At 32.3% G+C, this 24,000-nt stretch overlaps 5 protein-coding genes and 1 long non-coding RNA gene across 6 annotated transcripts; 3 read left to right on the top strand and 3 right to left on the bottom strand.

Moving 5' to 3' along the window:
• The first annotated feature begins 2,770 nt into the window (after positions 1-2,770).
• Positions 2,771-3,756, top strand: LOC100779051 (early nodulin-93). The gene is made up of 4 exons (XM_003524489.5): positions 2,771-2,962; positions 3,154-3,215; positions 3,360-3,435; positions 3,534-3,756. The coding sequence occupies exons 1-4, from the start codon at positions 2,866-2,868 to the stop codon at positions 3,620-3,622; spliced, it is 324 nt and encodes a 107-aa protein (XP_003524537.3). The 5' UTR covers positions 2,771-2,865; the 3' UTR covers positions 3,623-3,756.
• A 1,419-nt stretch (positions 3,757-5,175) lies between these two features.
• Positions 5,176-6,573, top strand: LOC100779580 (early nodulin-93). Its single transcript, XM_041015838.1, has 4 exons — positions 5,176-5,705; positions 5,890-5,951; positions 6,116-6,191; positions 6,285-6,573. Exons 1-4 carry the CDS (start codon positions 5,624-5,626, stop codon positions 6,371-6,373), a joined length of 309 nt encoding a protein of 102 aa, XP_040871772.1. The 5' UTR covers positions 5,176-5,623; the 3' UTR covers positions 6,374-6,573.
• LOC100812207 (pentatricopeptide repeat-containing protein At1g08070, chloroplastic) lies at positions 6,523-9,151 on the bottom strand. The gene has a single exon (XM_003525612.5). It carries the CDS (start codon positions 8,827-8,829, stop codon positions 6,616-6,618), a length of 2,214 nt encoding a protein of 737 aa, XP_003525660.2. The 5' UTR covers positions 8,830-9,151; the 3' UTR covers positions 6,523-6,615.
• A 1,882-nt stretch (positions 9,152-11,033) lies between these two features.
• LOC100812750 (zinc finger Ran-binding domain-containing protein 2) lies at positions 11,034-11,863 on the bottom strand. The gene is made up of 2 exons (XM_003525613.2): positions 11,541-11,863; positions 11,034-11,118 (listed from the first exon to the last, which is right to left on the bottom strand). Exons 1-2 carry the CDS (start codon positions 11,855-11,857, stop codon positions 11,034-11,036), a joined length of 402 nt encoding a protein of 133 aa, XP_003525661.1. The 5' UTR covers positions 11,858-11,863.
• A 6,348-nt stretch (positions 11,864-18,211) lies between these two features.
• Positions 18,212-23,948, bottom strand: LOC121174939 (uncharacterized). Its single transcript, XR_005891679.1, has 2 exons — positions 23,526-23,948; positions 18,212-18,603 (listed from the first exon to the last, which is right to left on the bottom strand). It is a non-coding gene; the product is annotated as an uncharacterized lncRNA (long non-coding RNA).
• LOC100780120 (zinc finger Ran-binding domain-containing protein 2) lies at positions 19,290-21,446 on the top strand. The gene is made up of 4 exons (XM_003524490.5): positions 19,290-19,533; positions 19,971-20,291; positions 21,010-21,080; positions 21,196-21,446. Exons 2-4 carry the CDS (start codon positions 19,975-19,977, stop codon positions 21,207-21,209), a joined length of 402 nt encoding a protein of 133 aa, XP_003524538.1. The 5' UTR covers positions 19,290-19,533; positions 19,971-19,974; the 3' UTR covers positions 21,210-21,446.
• Positions 23,949-24,000: the final 52 nt, after the last annotated feature.

Here is a 24,000-nt window from a genome sequence, read left to right as displayed (position 1 = left end):
TAGTTAAAATATATTAACCGAGGGCCCAAAGTGATAAATATTCGATATTTTAATTATTACTTAAATAATTTTATTTATTTAATAACTTTATTTATATGAAAAAGGGTAATAGTTTATCAACAAATTAGTGGTATCCGAATGTCGATTTGTATTTATTTGCATTTTCAGGCCACTATGTATATTAAAATATTGGAAGCTGAAAAATGTAGAGAGAATCATGATGTTTCTGCTTGATAGAATCAAACTGTGGAAAAAACGGTTGAGAGAGCATCTCAGGATAGATGTGTTTAGATTGGGAGTGAGTTGAACTTATCATAATTTTTGAAAGTAATAAATAGACAAAAATTATGGTGAATTTATAACAAAAGTAATTATTTATTGCTTTAAAAAAGTTATAATGACTTTAATTTACTATTAATTCAAACACAAATTAGGTATATTTGGATTTTTTGTAGAAGGATTCAAAAGCACGTATGAGGGTAAAATTAATTTAAAATCATGTTTGGTTATATTTTGAGAATAAAATTTACCTATAAATTTAATTTTAAAAAAGTAACACTTTGATGTTTTTACAAACTATAATCCAAAAATATACTACGATATTCATGCTTAACATAATTTACGATTGGCAAGCGATGTTACCCACTTCAGCCGAAAATCATGGCATCCCTTTACCAATAAAATATACCAAACATGTCGGTACATCCACTGTGAGTGCAATTGCCAGCACTCTATAGCACGTGTTGAGTTGGACACGTGTTGCAATCTAACAAACGAGGTAGATCGATGCTATTGTGAAGTTGTGAATTACTCGTGTATATGAAGCATTCACTTTAACATGGAAACCGGACATGAAACGAACTTGAGGAACATATACTAAAATGTTCAAATTAATAGTATATTTATTTTTTAAAACCAATTTGTTTTTATATATTTGTAAGTGTATGAATTACGTAAAGGTAACTACTTAAATATTCAACTCAGTAAAAATAATTTTTAAATTAAACACTTAATAAAAAGTGTCAAATAAACGTCGAACAAATATAAATATAAAAGACGTGTTTGATACCACAACACAACAAACGAAAGAGATGTATATGCTTCACAGGATATACCGATCTAGCAATAATTTCTCGAGAAGATCAACAAGGAAATAGAACGGATCATTAAAATTCATGTTGTTTGATATTAAATATATTTTTAATCTCCTTTTTTTTTTATAAATTAATACTGATATTCAAATTTTAATTTTGATTAATTTAATTATAGAATTAAAAGAAACAGTAATTTTTATCTCTCATCATAGACAGATTGCACTGTAAAAAGAGACAAAATTCGCCATTTTTATAAAGAAAAAATTAAGATATTTTTTATGAAGTTTAGGGACATCAAAATAATTCAGAGACTAAAACTAAATTTTATAAAAAAAAATATAGGGACTAAAAATAATAATTTAACCTAAAAAAATATAAAGCAAAGAAATAAAAATTGATACTCATGAAATATTATGCAGTATATTTTCATATATTCTTTATTTCTCTCGTATCAAACTCTCTTATGCTTTATTTCTCACATGTTTTTATTCACTGATCTATTTCTCTTTCTTTCTCTGTCTTTGTCCATCATTTTTTCAAATATTTTTCTCTACTAAATACACCCTATCCAATGAGGCATAGTCACTAATTCAATGAGAAGACACTATATATCAATCATTCCGGTCAATTTCTATATAACTTTTACACTTGCTCTTATATCTGTGGTTTGCAGATATCCTAATTCTTATAAAAAAAAAGCCATCAAATTTATATAGTATGTGATTAAATTTGCTAATTATAAATCACCTAAAGATTAATTAACTTTTTTTAACTACCATTTTAATTTGACTCTTTGGTAAAATTTTGAAGTATCAATAAACTTCGATTCTTTTGACCAACTATAAGATTAATCGTTCGGAATTAGTCAAACACTTAAAGAGTTATTACTCTTTAAAAGTATATTCTATAGGAATCAAATCAAATTTTATTCAGTAGTTTAACATTTATTATCAATTGAGCTACACCAATTGAGTCACCTAAAGATTAATTGAAACATAATAATCTCGAAGCATGTAATAATTTATCGCCCTACCCCCGGTTCATGGTATTATCATATTGACTCCCGTGCTAGGTGCTTCCCTTTCTATTCTCTTTTATGTTTGGTTTAAATATTTGAATTGGGATCAATGCGTGAGAGATCAATGCCCATGGTTTTTGGCCATCTTACGACTAAACCACCACCTTCTACAGTTGCCATTGCGACAAAAAGCTAAAGGATCCCTTTTCTTTATCTCACTAAAATGAGTCAAAGTAAACAAAGAGATACAGAATCAGGGTAAAAAGACACGATCAATTTTATTTTTATGGATTTTGATGTGACACGAGTGGATAACGTAAGTGCAATATTGTTTCCTTCCTGCGTTATAATAGCTAGGATAAGGCACATTGGCATACCCAGGTACCAAAATCCGTCGCATGCACGAATTTGAATAAAACTAAATTCATTTACGTCACCATATGAAAAATAAAGTAGGAGTATTTAGGGAACAGCAAAGACATCAACCGACCGAAACAGAAACCAAAGTGAAAACAACTGGCGGAGACGGTGGATTTCGGTTGAAACCATCAAACTTCCCCCTGCCACAGTGTACCACCCTTCTCTTTTTTTGGGAATATAATTTTAAATTAATGATTTATGTTCTTCACCAAATCTCATCAGTATAAAAATGCCAGCAACTTCAGCAACTCTTCATCCAAAGCTTCTTCAGTTATTCATCTGCTTACTAAAATTTCTTCCATTCTTAGCTTTGTTCAATCAAAGTTTTTTAAGATGGCCCAGAGAAATGTTACTGCTAATTCTTCTTTTGAAAGGACTAGCTTGCCTTCCCTAGATCAAAAGTTGGCCATGGCCAAGCGCTGCTCTCATGGTAATTAATGTATACTTTGAGAGTGTAAAAACATTCTGTTTTCTTTCCCTTATTTTATGCCTGGACTGATAAGTTTTGGACCGTATATATGGTTCAGATTATGGTCAATTGGGCATTGACGAGTTTGCAAATCTCAGCATATCTGAATTTTACATGGTTTTAATTAACATTTTTCATTTGTGTGTAAACAGAGGGTGTGATGGCAGGAGCAAAAGCAGCTGTTGTTGCTACTATTGCTACTGCCATACCAACTGTAAGTACTGCTTCCATCTACTCAATTTTCTTTGGACATAAAGTTCTCATCAATCATGACCAGTTTGCATTTAAAATAACCACTTCTTAATATTCAAACAGAGACAATCGAAAATAACTAACTTGAGTTGTGTTTGATATGCAGCTGGCTAGTGTAAGGATGCTTCCTTGGGCAAGAGCCAATCTCAATCACTCTGCTCAAGCTCTCATAATTTCCACAGGTAAGCATTACTCATCCAATCCATAGTGCTGCCATGATCTCCTCATAGCCATATCATTGTTGGAATTCGTCATCTAACTATCATATTTATGTTAACAGTGGCGGGAGCAGCATATTTCATAGTAGCTGACAAGACTGTCTTGGCAACTGCTAGAAAGAACTCCTTCAACCGACCCTCTAATGCATGAATTCCAAATGGATAATTTGGATTTTGGATTCGGCTTCACTACGTTGGGCTATCTTAGCATTGACCCAATCATCGGACTTATCATATATGTAAATGTAATTATGTATCGATAATAAAGAAGAGTTTGCATTTCAATCGTGAGACAGATCATATATATGTGCCAATTATCAGTTAATTATATGAATGCAAATCATTCATGCACCTTAATTTCTTCTAAATAAGTACGTATGTTATATACCATTAAATTGAACATATAGATAATGTTTCACCCTGCAGTCATTGCATGAAGAAAACCCATCTTTGATAAATGGTGAAAACGATTTCTATCTCTTGCAATTATCTCTCTATTGAAGATCTTGGATATTAGCTCATCCAGCATTCTATAATATTTTCGCTCTGGGTGGAAATTATCACCAACAAGGAACGCCTGCACGACACCATCATATCCCATCAGCAAACTCCTGCATATATGTTTGACAAAATCACGTATCACGTATGCCCCCAGAATTTTCTGGCTCCAATTCAAAGAGTTGTTCTGCTTCTGCAACATTTTCGCCCAACTCCTACAAGCATTAAGCAGAGAACACCCCAAATAGCTCCTTTTCATATTTCTCATCAAACATATTATATTTATATATTAAATATATATTTTCAGTTTAATTTATTTTAGACATAAAATAATTTATAAACAATTGAAATTTTGACAAAAGAAATGAAAATCAAACACGTAGTAATTTCTATGTAAAAAAAGATGGCATGATTGTTGTAACCAACAATTTCATCTTTGAACTGTTACTCTCACTCTTAATCAGTTCCTATAGTTAAAATAGAAATAAAAATACAGTACTAAGTAGACTTGAAAGTAGTAGGAATGACCTTATTAAATAATACTTACAAATACTATTTCAATAAAATTTTCACATTTATTAAATGAAATTATTTCAACATAATATTTCTTTTCTTGTATAATTTTAAGAGTTTAATGATTTTGTACTTATAATTACATTATTATCTAATCACATATCAATACATATTATAAATTTATTGATTTTTATAATAATTATTTTAAAAGTTATATCAATAATAATTTTATACTTAACATAAAAATAATGATTTCATACTTATTAAATAGTAATATAAAATTATTATTTTTAAATATTCATGATGTGTTGGTGTGAAATATCTATTAATGACTAATTTTTATCAAAAAAATTTGACTAATCATCTTTAATATAAAAATACATCTTATCATATGTATTTAAAATACTTGATATACATTGCACTAGGACATATAAAAATCTAGTCGAAGTGTCAAACTTAAATGCGGAAATAGCAAAAGAGACAGCAACTCAACACTCAAAGTTAGCCAAGATGTGTAGAGAGGTCACCCACTCCGACCGAAAACCATGCCCCCCCTTTTACCAATATATAGCACGTCTTTAGTTGGACATTGTTGGGATCAATGCAATGCCCATGGTTTTTGGTCATCTTCGGTCTACAGTCGCCGTTGCCTAAAAAAATAAAGAAAGAAACTTTTTCTTTATCGTACTAAAATGCGGCAAAAGTAAACAGAGATACATGATCAGGGGAAAAAGACAAAGACAATATCAATTTATTTTATGGATTTTTACGTCACTCGACTTGAATCAGTGGATAACGTAAGTAGTTGACGAGAGCAATGTTTACTTCCTGCATCATAATTGGTTAGCCCACATTGGCATTCCCAGGTACCAGAATCCTTCACGTGCACGAATTTGGATCAAACTAGCTAGTTGTCTGAGACGGTGGATTTCAGTTCAAACCATCAAACTCCTCCACTGAAACAGTGCCACCGGAATTAATGATTTATTTTCTTCATCAAATCTCATTATAAATATGCCAGCAACTTACAGCTACTCTTCATCCAAAGCCACTTCAGTTATTCATCTGTTTACTAAGATTTCTTCCATTCTTAGCTTTTGCTCAATCAATTTTTTTTTTTTTTTAAAGATGGCCAAGAGAAATGTTGTTGCTAATTCTTCTTGAGAGGAGTACCTTGGCTTCTCTGGATCAAAAGTTGGCCATGGCCAAACACTGTTCTCATGGTAATGTATAATTTTCTGAGTGTAAAAGCATTCTGTTTTCCTTTCCTTCTTATTTCATTTCTGGACTGATAAGTTTTGCACCGTATATGTGGTTCGGAATTATGTTCATTATGAGATTTGTAGATTTCAAGATATCAGAATTTTGTTTGGTTTTGATTTACAATTTTCGTTTGTGTGTATACAGAGGGTGTGATGGCAGGAGCCAAGGCAGCTGTTGTTGCTACTATTGCCACTGCCATTCCAACTGTAAGTACTCCTTCCACCTATTCAATTTTCATTGATTCATTCAATAATTTTGCACATAAAATTCTCATGAATCAGGATCCGTTTACATTAAAAATAACCACTTCTTAATATTCAAAGAGTTTTTCTGTAAATAACTAACTGGAATAATGCTTGATCATATGCAGCTCGCTAGTGTAAGGACAATACCTTGGGCAAGAGCCAATCTCAATCCCACTGCTCAAGCTCTCATAATTTCCACAGGTAATTACTTATCCACAGTGCTGTCATTATCTCCTCATAATCATTACAATCATTGTTCCAATTAGTCATCTAACCACTATATTATGCCAACAGTGGCAGGAGCTGCATATTTCATAGTAGCTGACAAGACCGTTTTGGCAACTGCAAGAAAGAACTCCTTCAACCCACCCTCCAATGCATGAATTCCAAATGGATAATTTGGATGTTGGGTTCGGATGCACTACACTGGGCTATCTTAGGCATTAACCCAATCATGGAAGTTATCATATATGTAAATGTATTTATAATAATATTATTGAAGGGATTGCGTTTCAAAGTGAGAGAACACATATGTACCAATTATCAGTTAATTACATGAATGCAAATCATTCACCTTTCTACACAAGTTCATATGTTATATACCATTGAACATATACATAAAGTTTCACCAGCGGTCATTGCATGAGCAAAACCCATCTTTGAAATGGTGAAAACGGTTTCTATCCCTTGCAATTATTTCCCTATTGAAGATCTTGGATATTAACTTAGTAGCCGAATGGCAATTTCGACAAACACGAAGATTCTTCACGATCCTAATTGTACTTCCCGGCTTTGTGCTTATCAAACCGAAAGCAATAGCCAACTTCTCACTGTGTTGAGTCAAAGCCCCTTCCTTCCACTCCTCATCCATATCATAGAGTACCTCAGAAGTATCAGGCACAAACCCAGTCTCCTCCAAGAGCCTATCTACCTCATCCAGCATTCTAAAAATATTTTCACTCTGTGGGTGGAACTTATCACCAACAAGGAACTCATGCACAACACCATCAATCTCTATAGAGGTGCAACCGGGAACTTTCTTCATTCCTTTGTCATTTAACTTAGTTCTTATCTTTGCTACATCATCCCATCTGCCAGCTCCTGCATATATGTTTGACAAAAGCACATATGCCCCGGAATTTTCTGGCTCCAATTCAAAGAGGCGTTCTGCAACATACTCACCGAACTCAACCTGTCCATGAATCCTACAAGCATTAAGCAGAGAACCCCAAATAGCTCCATCCGGCTCCATTTCCATATTTCCCATCAGAACCTTAGCTTCATCGAACTTTCCACTTCTAGCTAGTAGATCTATCATGCAACCATAGTGTTGCAATTTTGGTGATATCCCGTAATCCTTGTTCATTGAACTGAAATATCGGTGTCCAAGCTCTACAAAACCAGCTTGAGTACAAGCAGATAATACTCCAACAAACGTGATATCATCGGGCTGGAACCCCTCATTGATCATTTCTTCGAAAAGGCCAAGAGCCCTCTCTGCATGTCCATTCATGGCTAACCCTGATATCATGGCATTCCAAGAAGCCAAACTTCTAGAACCCATGCTTCTAAACACTTGTTCCGCCACCTCAACACAGCCACACTTTGCATACATGACGATGATACTAGTCCAAAGAGAAACATTATTCACATTACCCGTGCCTTTCAAGTTTTTATCTATATAAGCATGAACCCACTTGCCAAGGTCAAGAGCACCAAGGGAAGCACAAGCCGGAAGAACGGCCAAGAACGTTACATCATTAGGCGTCACGTTTTCTCTAAGCATGACCTCAAACAACACCAAGGCTTCCTCGTACAAACTCAAGTGGCAATAACCACCAATCATAGTATTCCACAAAATCACATCTTTGTCCTCCATCCCATCAAACAACTTACGCGCAGTACCAATTTCACCACACTTGGAATACATATCAACGAGTGCATTAACAAGCTGAAGATTCTTACCAAACCCACGATCTCTAACCCAAGAACCGATCCATTTCCCCAACTCAAGCGACCGCAAATGGCCACAAGCAGAAAGAACACTCACCATAGTGCTCTGATTCGGCGACACGTCAGCCTCCTGCATGCGTGTAAAGCACGCCAGGGCTTCCTCAAAGCGACCACTTTGAACATACCCAGCAATCATGGCATTCCATGAAACCACATCCTTGGCGGGAATTTCATCAAAAAGGCGTCGAGCGTCATCCACGTGGCCCTCGGACACATACCCAGTAATAAGAGCAGTGAAGGACACCGCGTCTCTCAGAGTACTTTTATCAAACACCAAGCGCGCATGGCGTAATTCACCAACTTGAGAATACATGTGAATGAGCGAAGTGTGGACGTGTGGATGAAGGTGAAGGGCGAGCTTGAGGGCATGTGCGTGAAGCTGTTTGGCTTCATGGGTGGCTTTTGATTTGGCACAGGACTTGAAGAGGGAAGGGAAGGTGTGGGAATTGGGGTAGAGGCCGGAGTGCAACATTTGGGAGAAGAGGTGTAAGGAGGAGGTGGGAGTGGGGGTGAGGGAGTGGGCGCGAATGAGGGTGTTCCAGATGAAGATGTTGGGTGGTTGGTGGTGGATGGAGTGGAAGAGAGAGAGGGCGTAGGAGAGGTCTCGGGAAGGGGAAAGGGCGCAGAACTCGATGAGCTTGCTCTGGGCGAAGAGGGTGTTGTGGAGACCGCTTTTGATGATGAGGGAGTGGATTTGTTTGAGGCTGGGGATGTCGGGGCATTTGGCAAGCAGATTCAGATGAGGGTGGTTTTCAAGAAGCTTGTATGGAGGGTCCGAGGAAGGAAGAAAGTGAACAAAGGGAGGGGAAAGACACGACACCATCATCGTTTTCTTTTGCCGATAGCCACCGATAAGATTTTTTTTCTTCTTGTTATTTTTCGAATACTTTTTTCTTAAATGTTTATCACTTTAGATTTTTAGAACATGAATATCACAGAAATATTGTCCTTTTTTTTTTTTTTACAACATTTCAAGAAATAGATACACTAAGATAGAGAGAATTATACTTTTCGAATAAATTTTAAGGAATTAATTAACTTTTAGTCGCTCAGTTTTGTCACATTCTAATATTTAATTCTTCAAAATTATTTTAACAACTTTTATTCTTTTTTTTTCTTAGTATTTTTAGTCTCTTATTCATTTTTATTGTTTAAAATAAACGGCATAGTAAAAACAAACAAAAAAAATTTTAGAGGGACCAAATGATGAAAAATTAATAAAAGATTAAAAGTTGTAAAAAAAAGTTGAGGGACTAAAAATTAAATTCCAAAAACTTAATTGATCTTTTTTTAGAAATGATAAAAATATACTCTTTTAGATACACTTCTATTAATGTATTTACTTAAATATTTGTTCTTGTTTTTTTTTTATCAATCGTTGGTATGAGTGGAGTGAATTTGGACTTGAATCTCTTAGGACATATTGGGGATCATTGTAGAGAATGGAGTGAAGTTGATCAAAACACGATGAAGCAAAATGGGTCAGAATGGAATAGATTAAAAACTTCATTTTATTATTTATTTGGTAGTGAATGAAATCAATAGAATGAAAATTACATTCTGTTGTTTAGAAAAATGATTGAATGAAATAATTTATAACTTTATTGTCCTTATATTATTGCCACTTTAGAATTACTCTCAAAGAGTTGTTTTTTTAAGTCGGTCAAAATAAGATTCTTTTTATTTTTAAAATTTTCTTTCATACCCTGCATCCATATTAAGGGAATAAAAATTGATTAAATAATAAAATGAGATGGATCATGGATTATGTCTCTCATCCCTTTCCTTTTAGATCTATTATTGTTTTTATGAAATAATGAATATATCAACTTTCTTATTCATTTCATTTTTTTTCCACTTTATCATCTATCATCAATCTAAACATAATCTTAAATAAAATACTGGTTCAAATTTTATAAATGAAAAAATGATTAAAAAAACATCTTATTAAAGACAATCAATAAATTAACTTTCTTATTCATTCCATTCTTCTCCACTTTATCATCTACCATCAGTCTAAACATAGCCTTAAGCAAGGTATGATTCAAATTTTGTAAATAAAAAAAAAGTGATAAGAAAAAAAATCTTATTAAAGATAATCAATCAGGTAATTAATAAAATTAATAGATATTTCATACTAATATCTTCGCCAACCAAAATATAAGTCATTTAGTTTTAAAAATTACAGTTTTATGATGAAGTTACAAATAAGTTTTTTTTACAATATTTTTATATAGAACATTTTTTAATAGAGATATAGAACTATTATAATATAGGGATAATATAACATTTCCATCTCTGCAATACATTAAAATATTCTATTTTGATCCTATGTGTGAAAAAAAAATCATAAAATCTTAATTATATTATATTCACAATAATAAAAGGCGTACTTGTCGGTTGTTACTGTGCATTAAAGAATAATAAAAAGTATAATAATAAAGATACTTTTATAAAAGAAAAAAAAAATGTTAATAGTTTTGAGGCCATAAAACAATAATGACAAAGAAGTGACAAGAGATTATTTGAGTGACATATCAACAAAAGCTATGATGAGTGAATTTTGAGTCACTGAGGCTTTATAACTAAATAAAAAACATGATGTCTCGTGTGTTAAGTGGGTTCTAAAGCTTAATTATCTCAGTAATGAATATGGAAAGCAAGATATACGGGTTTCATAAGCTTCTTGTCACTACATCTAGCGATTATAAGCAATAATCTCCTTATTCCTTCCAAATGAAAAAGCAATGCTATGACTATATTGTAGCGATTAGAAGCAATAATATCCTTCTTGACACTTTCTAAGAGCTTGACGTAGAGAAAGCAAGATAGAATGTTGTTTGGAGAAGAAAGATGTTGGGGGAAAATGATTCATATTCCAGGTCTTCTGAAATTTCTTCTCATTCTGCACCACCAGAAACAGAAAAAATAAATGTATCATTGGAATTGAGGTTAAATAGTATTTTTTTTTAAAAAAAGAATAAACATCTATACAATATTTTCAACAAATAACAGTTGAAACGTCAGAAGTTAAACTTTCTCACCAAAATCCCTTGGCACTTTGCATTTGAAGCACTCTGTCCTGCTAGCATAATTATGTACTCCACAGCCGATTCTGTTACATAAGAAAAAGGGAAAATAAGGTGAAATACTTTGAATTAGGAAGAAACTAATTAATTAGGATACAAGCATTTGTATCATATTTCATTTTTTTTTCTTGTGTGCAACAAAAATAACTGAACTCTTTCATGTTGGCCAACATCGGTACTGTGTATTTACTGGCATGGTCCTAATTCTCCATCTCAAATATGCACCTTTTGTCCAAATTCTCTCATGTTATTAAATTACATTGCTCACATTTTATGATAGTTTGGAATGTATGTTGGTGACATGTAGTCAGTATTTCTAGTCTCAAATTAAATGCAGGCTCTCTATATTGAAGTGTGAGGCAGCTGATAATGTGATGATAAATAATGTAGGGTAAGAATGAATGATACTATTTGGAGTAGTGAAAAAGTGATGGTAATATGAACTGACCTTGGGCAAAGCCAGTCTCCATTCTTCCATCCTAGGGGAAAAGTGTAAGATCCATATTCTCCAGATTTTGTGCCATATCCTGAACAGTAATAATCTTTGATTGCACCACATCTATAGCAGCTTGATCTACTGGCATAGTTATGAGCTCCACAGTTGCAGAACCAATCCCCTGCTAATGCTTCAGTCTTGTTGTATCTGTAGGTTGAAGGGTCAGTTCCCCCATACTTGGGGTATCTACAACTCTGACATGTTTCCCTCTTCTTGAAATTTATGTGCTCGCAAACACCACACATCCAATCTCCTCCATACCAGCTCATTTTCCTGATCAATATCCAAACTTGAAGCTGTAAATTTATAACAATTTTTTGTTCCATCAATTCTAATTGCAACCAAATAAGTGCTATATGTGCATGTAGCCTAGTCACACAGCAATAAGAAATATTACTAGTCCTTGTTTTATACATTATGAGTTATGACCCTACTAAAGGCATGCAAATTTTTATCCATGGATAGGTTATTTGCATAGGGAACTACTGCCTTAGGTGATAGAATACTCTGTCATGATAGCATAGCTATCTTGTCAATTTTTTCTACCCTACTACCATGAGGTTCCAACACAGTGCATTAACAAAGAAAGATTACACATAATAAGATATTATTTAAGATGCCAATGACAAGCATGGAAACAAGAAATTTACCTTTTAAGAACAATGAAACAGTAGAAGTATCACGCTAGTAATGATTTTTTGTTGATATAGTAGTAGTACTTAGTTTTGGAATAGCTAGCTTGCGAGTCAAGATGGTGAGTCTGTTGCTTGTGTTGTGAGACTTAATATACTATTTGTAAGACCCATTGTGGTGGCACAAATGTCTCTTCATTCCCCGGTAAAATGTAGAAATTACTGGAAGGCGTATATAAAAGTTTGCACCTATTCTATTGTAATTCTTACAAATGGCTGGAAAGATCAGTAATCTTTTTCAATGGCATACTATTGCCATATTATGAATATATGTGTTAAGAACTGGGAAGTATAAGAATAAAAAAGAGTGTATTTTAAGGTCCTGCATGATTGCAATAATGCTGAAAATAGAGTAAGTTATCAAAAGGCTAGAAATGAAATAGGAAAAGTTGTAAATGAGGGACAATCGATCCAAACCTTTAAAGGACCGGACTTTTAGCAAAATTTTGGGATATAATGGAGAACATAAAATATATAAACTTGACAAAAGTAGAGAAAAGAAATCAAGAGTTTTGGTTATAAATAAAAATTAATAAAAAAATGAGGCTAACTATTTTTATAATTTTCTCAATGCTTCACAAGGATCAGACTATAATATGAAAGGATTGGAAATATAAGAGAATGAACAAAATTTAATTTACTATTGTAGAATTTGAGATGAAAAGGTAAAAGAAGCTAAAGAGGATAGAATGATAGATAATAATTAAATTGTTGGCTGTTGAAGTATGGAAATGTGTAGAAAAACATTACTGTATATTAATTATTTGACTCACATAACTGTTATCTTAGATTGTTTTATACATTTTAAAGAAAAATTAATAAATAGATGAAAAAAATATTAATTTTATAAAATTAACCTTATCATCATTAATTTATTTTTAATTTTTGTTACCTATATCATTAATATTATAAGGAATATAAAGAAAAAAATAATTAATATTATACTAAAATTTAAAATAACAATTATTTTAATATAATTTTTTTATACTATGATTATTATGGGAAAAAAAAGTAATACATTATGATTATATATAGGAAGCTAAGATATTTATTATGATATCTATCAAGAAAAATATGATAGAAAATCAATTCAAGTGAATTCGATACGTATAGTGAGGAGAACCAGAGGCATTGATGAGGAGAAAAAAATGCATGATTTTAACCTTGTAAAAAGGGTAAGGTAGAAAACACTAAAAAATAGTTAAAAAAATCTCATGATGATAAATAACATTTATGAAATATTGGTTGCTAAACCTTAAGACCATTGTTATTAATATTGAAAGTGGAGAAAAAGGGTATTAATAGTGCATGCATACACGTTTTGTTGCTTATCTTTACGTGATTCCTATGCATTATTGAGAGGAACATATCCAAGCGAGGCAATGCTGCGAGGAGTAGTTGTTATGTGGTAGATATTTGTTCAACATTTTTTTTATCCACATTCATTTTTATTCTATTCTAGTGTTCTTCTTTTTACATCCTTTTTCTCGTTTATTCATTTTATTTATTTTCGCCAAATTAAAAAAATGAAAGAAGTGACAAGAAGACAATAAATCAGGTCATGAATTGCTGCTCCCTATTGGCTTCTTATATGCAAAGTGCAGGGGGCTGCATGTTGGGGAAGCATGAATTAATCATAAAGAAGCATTAATCACGTGCAAACAAGGCCAACCAAGAAAATGAATGGTAATCCAGCAAAAGAAGCAGGAGGAAGAAGGGACAAAAAAATAAATTAAGCTCAAAAGATTAGCACCAAAAAGGTAGACCCTAGCTGTTGAATGAAAAAAGATGAAACATTGAAACCGGCATGGAGAAGGGTGGAAAAAATGCAGAAGAGGGGTGCCGGTTCCTTTTTGGTAAACAAGATAAGAGTATATAAAAATGAGGGAACAATGGATAGTTCGTTGAGTTTCGTTTGTGTTGGTTACAAATGCTGAAAAGCCTGGGATTAAGGTAACATTGCCTTCATGTTATTTTTTGAATATCTGTTATATTGTATATATCACCCCATTTTACGTATATATGCACTACTCTCATCACTCAGGTACACAGAACATTTTTAGCATTTTAATTATTTCAAAGAGAACCGAGGGACGATGCCCTGAAAGAAAAGAAAAAGCCAGAGATGTAAATGGAGGTTTTCAGACATCCATATTTTTTTAGGAAAAAGATTTTTTCATACTACAAAATCCTATTCCTTGTATGATGTATGAATATATACATGTACAGCGTATACACCTAATTAACAGTATTTTTCTTTACTTTTCTCTTTTTATAACATCATATTACCTATTAGGCAAATACAATGGTTAAAGAATACAAAATAGTAAAAGAAAATTACTAAAAAGTGTTAATAATGCATTTCTGTTGTGATTTGCAACGTATTCCAAATGTAAATTCTAATAAACTTTTGGCTTAAATTCCAGTAAAAAAAAAAAACTGGCTTAAATATGCATTTAATTCTTTAAATTTGGGATAAGTTTGATTGTTGTCCTCTAAATTAAAATTTGATTATTTTAGTCCATCTAATTTTAAAATAAAAAAATATTCTTTTGGTCCTTATTTCCAAACATCATTCCAAACGTCATCAGAACAAGTGTTTTTTTTTTTTTTTAAAGAAAAATGATAGATGCGGTAGGATGTCTGGTAATAAGAATGCATAATCAAAGTGAGTCATCATGCAAGTGACTTGTAATTTGGTAATCACATAAATAGAATCTCTAACAACATTTGGGCAAAGGGACTAGAATCACTATGTCAGTGGTACAAATTAGACTTTCATTAGGCAAACGCGCTTGTGAAATCGAAGAAATTGTTGTGGTTTAGAATCACTATGGGTTCCTACTAATTTGTAGATGATACATACTTAAGTATTATCGATTCTTTTTGGTAAATTTATTAAAAACATAAGTATATGTTGTACAAAAATTGGTCAAGACCATGATCATATGATGATTCCAAACTACCTTATGTTGTCTCATCAAGATGGTCTTAATCTTTATTGTATTAGATTAATTCACTCATGAAATAAAAGAAATTATTAAGTGGCTTATGATATCTACTCATTTTTATATACATATACATAAACAAGTATTATTAATTTTTTTAGGTAAATTGAAAAATATAAATATATTATCTAAAAATTTATTAGAACTATAGTTACTTAATGGTCACATACTACCTAATATGTTATCATCAAAAATCCCTTTATAGTCCATGATAACGACTCATCTCATAATTAACTAATAGCTTTCAAGAAATTAAAAAAAAAAAGAATTTCACAGTTTATAAAAATACTCTTGAAACTTTCTTTAATGACTTGGGCCACCTTTTGACTAACTTTAAGTTAATGTATCAATTTAAAAAATTAATGCATCTGGCATTCCGTCTAAAGATAACGTCCTTGATTCAATTCGGAATGGGTCTCATGTCTAAGAAAGAGATATAAAATATTTAAACACATGACTTTATCATATTTGAATTTTGTATAAGATGATCCATTTTGATATTACATGTAGGAACGGATGTAATCAATTGGGTGGTCGCTTTTTGAATTTAACTTCTATTTTAATTCCTTGATCTCTTTGAAAACTATGGGATTAATTACTTTGGAATAGCTCAAACAAATCAAGGGATTAAATAAATAACTCTTGATTACTTTTTGAAGATTCGATCAATCTTAAATTTCATGAAAATGGTTTTAATTGAGTAGAGAGATTCAGAGTTTATTTTTAAATGGAATGAAATTATCAATTTACAGCATCATTTTCTTGATTTTAAACTTGTGAAGTTTTAGCTGTTCATGTACTAGCATTTATGATTTTTGTATCTTCGTATTTAAAGAAAAATTATGAATATTCACCCACTTTCTCTTCTATCTTATTTTCAATCCATTCATCTTTTTATATTTTTCTTTCATTTTTATCATGTCTATTATTTATTTTATTTTCTTCTTCTTTATTCTGTGGATCCCAATCTATCTCATTTTGGGTGGACGTTAATCAACCCCCATCCCAGTAGTTTAACTTCCTCGTTTAAAAACAATATTCATATTGGTACTTTATTATTTGTATGATTTGGTAGATTTATTTACCTCTGACCACAATATTTTGTAGGTTTTCAGAAAACGATATATTCATCACGGTGTGACGCATAACATTTATATAATTTTTAATAGTCTTAGATGTGGCTTGTTAAAATTTCTTAAATTTGTGGCGATGCTGATATTGTTCATCAAAGTCTAAAAAGCAACCTTTTGAGTTGAGAGTGGTGGTTTTATTTGATGTGCGGAATATTCATCTTGTCGTAGAGAAAATAAGCGATTAGGATTCCTCCTTATCGGTGGATTCCACCATTTAAGCCATGTCAGCCAAGCCACGTAGTCCACTCCACAACTAAAATCTTCTCATTTCTTTCTAAATATTTACCATAATTACATATTTAAAATTTACATTTTAAATCATTTGTTAAACTTAAATAACTCATACTATTTAATTTACTTGTCAAGAAAATCACACTCAATTACATTATTATTAATTTCTTAATATCATCTTTCATTTCTATAAACAAAAAATAAGTTGATTTACTTACTCGATAGTAAATAACCATATATAATAACTAGTTGAGGGAAAAATAAAGATAACTAATTATTTAAGTTTCTTTATTTGGTTTGAATTTAATGGAAGGAAGACAAAAGAAAATTATATTTTTTGTTTGGTTAAAATTTAAGGAGAATAGAAAAATTTTAATCGCTTTTCTTTGATTAAAAAATTTACAAAAAGAAAAAGAAAATAAGAGAATCCAAATATCTCCTTCCTTAATTAATTTTGCCTTAATATTTTTTTTATTTAAATCTCTCCCTTTTTCTACTACCTTTAACCTAAACAATCCATAAATTTAAGCCGAATGAATTGGTAAATTAATTATCCCCATTTGTATGATATATGCAAGGTAATAGTTTAAATTACTATTTTTAAATGCACAAATAAAAGTATTTATATCTACTAATAATTTATTGGTTCAAATGATACTGATTTCTTTATGGAAAATATCAAATTGAAGTAATGTGGAGTAAAAAAAAATGTGAGGAAAAAAAGAAAATTATTAGAAATGATCAATTAGATTTATTGATGAAGATTAATTATCGGTAGAACTGATGAATATTTTGCTTTGATATCATGGTAATCCAAACAAAAAATGTTTATATCTTCCATTTCATTAAAAATGCATTATAACATTTTATTTGTACACTTTAAAATAAATTCACTTCATGAAAAGTTAAATGGTATGCAAATGTGATTTCTCCCCGCGGGAAAAACATGAGTCGTTGAACAAAGGGCTGAGTGAAAGTGAAAAATAAGGAAATGAAATTAAAAAAACAATAGAATCTCTGTGATATACAAATCTTACATATGACTTTAATAAGTATTCATTTATGCTTTTTGAAATAGTTTGTTTTTTAGATATTTTGGAGGAATAAAGATAGAGACATAGCGACAGAGAGTGAAGTAACCAAAGAGATGTGTCTAAGAAAATGCAGAAATTATGCATGCAACATCAAATATTATTTTTTTATGTCAAATTATTCAGAGATAAGCGAAAGTCAGTTAAAAAAAAGAGATAAGCAAAAGTATACCAACTACTTTACATGATTAACGTCATGAAAATGAAGGAACATGTAATATTTGGTCTTCTAAGCTTTTTTTTTTTATTAACGTTTATGCTATTTGAAAAAATATGATGCTCAATCTCATTTTGGGACGAAGAGAAGAGAGAAAATAGAAAGAAAGAAAAAAAAGTAATAGATTTGTTTTTTCTTTAAAGATGATTATTTTTCTTGAGAAAATAATAAATATGATAAGAGATATGATTTAAAATTAAGAAATAAATAAAAATAAAATGTGATGAAAATTAGGTAGAAAAAAAAATGAATAAATATAATCACTCTAGATCCATTCCTGCCACTCGAATGTAAATTTTTAGTTTAGAGGTCCAAAAGAGTGATTCCGCTGTAGCACTTTTTTGAAACCTAGATAAGTAGGTTCACCTTACCTGTCGATTTTTTCCAGCGTCGAGCCGCCGCATACTTTTCTTAGCACTTTCTTATACAATAAAAAATTTATAGGAATATAGAAAAAGAAAAATAGGACGAAAGACAATTTTAGATGTTATTGCTTATTCTTAACTAATGGTGCAAGCGCACACCATCAAGCAAAGGTATTAATTGCTGTGGGATTGTTCCACCTTAGTCAGAAGTCATGCAGCTGTGTTAACCCATAGTAGTCTTATTCTGCTCCAACATGATTATCTCCCATGAATTATACCTATGGTTTAGAAGAAGAAAAAATGGTATGAGCCCACCTGTGAAAAACATCTGTTTAAGTGTATAAAAATTCAGTTCATGTCACCGTGAAATCAATACATGTGTTTGGTACAGTGAGTCATATGTAAAGAAGGAAAACAAAGTATTAATTGGCATTGGATATGAATCTTCGAATGGCATTTCAATTATTGTCCTAAAGGAATTGAAACAAAGGAAAGAACATGGAAATGGATGTGCATGAGCTTGGAATCAATTCCCCATAATATTTTCACTCTCACTAGTCACTACTCCCCCTTTTAACTGCGCAGACACTGTCCAGCACAGCACTGCATAAGCCTACCCTGTGAAGGTTTATTCACAAATTACAAGTTGGATGTGTGTACAGAGTCTTATTATGCATGGATCAGATAAATGTGACTTGGGTTGGATGAGCTCATATTGTAGGTGGGGTTAAGGGGATATAGGATTCTATAGTAGATTTGCAGCCAACCACATAACAACCTTCCCCTCATATAGCCTTTGCTTACCCTGGATATGTTCCTCTCAATAATGCATAGGAATCACGTAAAGATGGGCCAAAAGAAAAAAAAAAAAACGTGTATGCATAATGCATACACTATTATTGTCCACCATTTCTAAGAATAACAAGAGAAGGCAGTACAAATTTTTATTCACGTCTTCTAGTAAATTCTTCTTTTATTTAGATTCCCGTGTGATGAGGAAAACCATTTCCAGATTACCAGGGAAGAAAACTGGCATTCATGTCATGTCCCCCACAATAGGACTTACAACCAGTATATATAGCCTCATAACACAAGCAACAACACACTCACCATCTTCACTCACAAGCTATTTTAAAACTACAATACATACTTTTATAGCAAATCATTACTCGCGTGACACTTCTAGTATTCGTAATTCTTCTTGAAAGGTATGTTTCCTTGTTTCTGTACTCGTCATTGGCATCTTAAAAATAATTTCTTATAGGCGGATGTTGTGTGTAATCTTTCTTTGTTAATGCAGTGTGTTGGAAACTCATGGTTCAACTCCTATGAAATAGATTAATATTAAGTACAGTAGAAAACTTGACAAGATTGCTATGCTATCTTGACAGAGTCTTCTATCACCCAAGACAGTAGTTCCTTATGCAAATAGCCTATATATGGATAAAAAATTGCATGCCTTTAATAGAAATTAGGGCCATAAGTCATAATTCATAATGCATAAAACAAGGACTAATAATATTTCTCATTGCTGTGTAACTAGGCTACTTGCACATATAGTCCTTATCTGGTTGCACTGAGAATTGATGGATCATGGAACCAAAAATTCTTATAATTTACAAACTCAAGTGTGTATATTGATCAGGAAAATGAGCTGGTCTGGGGGAGATTGGATGTGTGGTGTTTGCGAACACATAAATTTCAAGAAGAGGGAAGCATGCCAGAGTTGTGGATACCCCAAGTATGGGGGACCTGACCCTTCAACCTACAGATACAACAGGACTGAAGCTTTGCCAGGGGACTGGTTTTGCAACTGTGGAGCTCACAACTATGCGAATCGATCAAGCTGCTACAGATGTGGCTCAATGAAAGATGATTACTCTTCAGGATATGGCAACAACTCTGGAGGATATGGATCTGACACTTTCCCCCCAGGATGGAAGACTGGAGACTGGCTTTGCCCAAGGTCCTTTTCACATTATCATCATATTTTCAGTACTCAAAATAGTATCTCTATTTTATCCTACATTATCATCACATTTTGAGCTGCTTCAGTTCAATGAAGAGCCTGCATTTAATTATGTCTACAAACACCAACTACATATCACCTATATGTCCAACTAGTCCAAGTAAAAACGGGGTTAACCTCACACTAGATGATTGGTGCAATTGTCTTTATGTATTTTATGATGGTTGGTACAATTGCTTAATTTCACCGATCATCTAGGATGAGATTGTTTAACCCCATTTTTACCTGTCCAACAATGCGTTAAGTTAGACAACCCGCCCAACTATCATAAAATCTAAACAATGTAATTTAATAGCATGTAATTGTTGTACACAACAAAGCTGCATTTTCATATATAGATGGTGCAATCTCTTTTTCTTCCTCCAGAGAAACAGAATTATACTCAGTCTTGCACATAGGCACGTATAGTGACACGATAAGAACAAAAGTTGCAGAATTTTTTTAGGCCAAAGCCAGTAGAAAAGGTTGAGATGGAGAATTAGGACCATGTAAATAATTACAGTACGGATGGTGGCCAATATAAAAGAGTTCAGTTTACTTTATTTTATGACACTCAACCCAAAAAATGAACTAAGATACAAATACTTGTAATCCAAATTAATTTCTTCCTAATTCAAAGTATTTCACCTTTATTTTCCTTTTTCTAATGTAACAGACATGGATGTGGAGTGCATAATTATGCTAGCAGGACAGAATGCTATAAATGCAAAATGCCAAGGGATTATGGTGAGAAAAGTTTAGTGTTGTTTCATCTGTTCTTTTTGAAATATATGTTCAAGATGTTTCTAAAACATGCTAATTAATCTAAGTTCCAATGACACATTTATTTCTTCTGTTTCAGGTGGTGCTGACTGAAACAAGAAATTTCACAAGACCTGCAATATCACTGATTTCTCCTTTGGCGTCTTTCTTTTCCTTACAACATTCTCTCTTGCTTTTCCTATGTCAAGTTCTAGATAAATCATGGATGAAGGCCTCTGTTAGAATCATAGCATTGTTTTTTCATTAGGAAGTAATATGGATATCCGGCTGTAATTGTTTCTTGCTAGATGTACTGACAAGAAGGTTATGAAATCCATATATTTTATTTTCCATATTCGTTACTGAGATAATTAAGCTTGAAGGCCCTATGTGAACCCTTGCCCCCCAAACTTTCCCTTGTTACTTCACCAATGCAAGTGTTCATGACAACTTGCTTCTATATTTTGTCACACACGGTGTGTGAAAGAGAGTGAAAAGGCGAGAGAGGGAGACATTGTGTGCTGGTGGGGAACATCTATTTTATTGAGTTGCAACTGTTGGTGTGGTCCAAAGAATGTTTTTCATAATTCATAGATCAGGCAGAGAATTCAGACCCAAGTCAAGGATCACCATGAACATTAGACTCGTCAACACTAATGTAGGAAGTTTAATTCAAAATCCAGCCTAACCTCCAGTCACGATTAAACATATAAGCTCTGAGCAAGGAAGCAATTAAACATGCAAGAATCTAATGCACCACATGAAAGCATAGATGTTACAACTGAATTTCAAACAAATCAACCATAATGATTTTTTACTAATTAATTTGTTGCCGGGGCATGAGTAGTAGTGTCTTGATTACTTATTGACCTCTAAAATTGGGATGGAATTCTAAATTTCAAATCATGCTTAGTGCTTCATTATCTTTTTGAGACCTTCACTTACCTAATAGCAACTTTAGAACGTGGATGTTGACTTAAAAAGCATATATATGTTCTTTCTTTCTCACTGTGCCCTATTATAAAATATTCTCGGGTTCCTTTAAGCTAGCTTTTTGTTTATATGCTTTGAAGATGTTAAGAAAGGACCCCACTTTTAATGAACTAGTTCCCCCAGCATATTGCAAGTATCCAAAGTGTTGGACCATCTATCTGAATACAGTGAATGCTTTTCCTTTCTGGTATCCACATCTAGTAAAAAGACCACCATATTAAGGAAGTAATCTTATTTGCATCTCAGGATTTATAAACAATGACCTTCTCAATGTTCCGCTATCTTGTTAGAGCACATTAGATGATGCAAAATATTAAAGATTCTTTTTTAATTTAAAAAAGAAATTAAAGAATCACTTTTAAGAGGCATCTAAAATCTGCAAATTTACATTCCTTAACTATGTTTCGTACTTTGCAAAAAAGTTAACATAAAGGTGAAAAAATGATAAAAGATCGAACACAGTAGGAATTTAACAATAACATTACATATTTGACATGCCATTTATATTAAACATGTTAATCAAGAATAAATATTTCCCTTGCGGCTAAAATGAAAATAGAGGAGGGAGGGGTTGGATAGAAGAGAAAAGGAAAACTAAGTTAAAACCTTAGTTTCTGACAAAAAATTGAATATTACTCTACTCGCAATTAAATCTTTTCATTTCGTTAGTCAATTGGTTTGGTTATCTTTGTGGTGAGGTCAAACCAAAATATATCAAACTATACATCTCCCACAATGAAGTGATCAAGTAACTACTGACTATGTGTAAAAAAAAAAAAGTAACTACTGATTATATTTTGTTGTTTGTATTTTCTTTATAACAAATTATTTATAGGCAATTCATAATCATTTGTTTGTTTATTTTAAAGTTGTCACGATTTGCTTCAACCTAATGATCATGCGTGCCAATAAACTGATAAAGGCTCTCTTTTTTCTTATTTGTACAATTTCTATCTTTCTTCCTTCGGCTGCTTCACTGAATTTTCTTTTCTATTTGGTTCATGAATGATTTTTCATCCACCATATTAATCTCTCCCAAATAATATGGTGAAGTTTTGTGGTGAAGTTTATCAAAAGTAAGTTCTTTTTAACACATTTCTATAAGTTTTATACCCAAATTTATGACTTAAGCTTTCATGTAATAGAAACTTATTAATTACTACTGTTTACTTAAACGCACCCTTAATAGCCATAAAATTCCGTTTGCCATGAAACTAGAACAACTAGTATTTGCAGCAAGTAGTTATTGAAAAATACATGGACATGTAAGTGCTTAATTATATAGACATGCAGGCTAGTTTCTCTGGCTTTTCTAGTTGTAATGAATTCTAGAATCACCCAGAAACGACATGCTCTTCAGACAATTCATCCTGGCATAAAAATGCTTATATAAGACGTTGAGTTATCTTGGAAATTAAACATGAGAAGAACATATACCTCGTGGCTCATGCATAATGCCAGCATCAATCTTCCATCTGTTTTGTCCACCTTTAGAACATAGTAGTGCAATAACAATTCCCTGACTCCTTAATTTGTAAACGTAACAACAGCTTTAGAGAACACTCTGAAAGTAAGACTGGGCACATGATAGCAAACTCATATATAATTGTACTGAGATTAGATAGCATAACACCCTTTAGCATAACACCCTTTAGCATACAAGTCACTCAGAGAATATATTCTGTACAGAACAAGAACATGGGTTATGTGCCTCTTGGAAATTGGAAAGGGAAACAGAAGAAAGGCAAAGAAGAGGAAACTCACCTTGTTCAAAAATCACTTTCCGATTATTGTATATGGTAGCTTTATATAGTTTATATGTATATGTATATTATATATTGGAAAGTGGCCTGTGGGCCTTTCCTTTTCTGGCTACTCAGATAATGTCAAGAGGGGAATGGTTAGCAGGAGA

This window comes from Glycine max, chromosome 5 (genome assembly GCF_000004515.6).
Source record: "Glycine max cultivar Williams 82 chromosome 5, Glycine_max_v4.0, whole genome shotgun sequence".
In the NCBI taxonomy this organism is placed as follows: Eukaryota; Viridiplantae; Streptophyta; class Magnoliopsida; order Fabales; family Fabaceae; genus Glycine; species Glycine max.
This window is presented reverse-complemented; position numbering and strand designations above follow the sequence as displayed.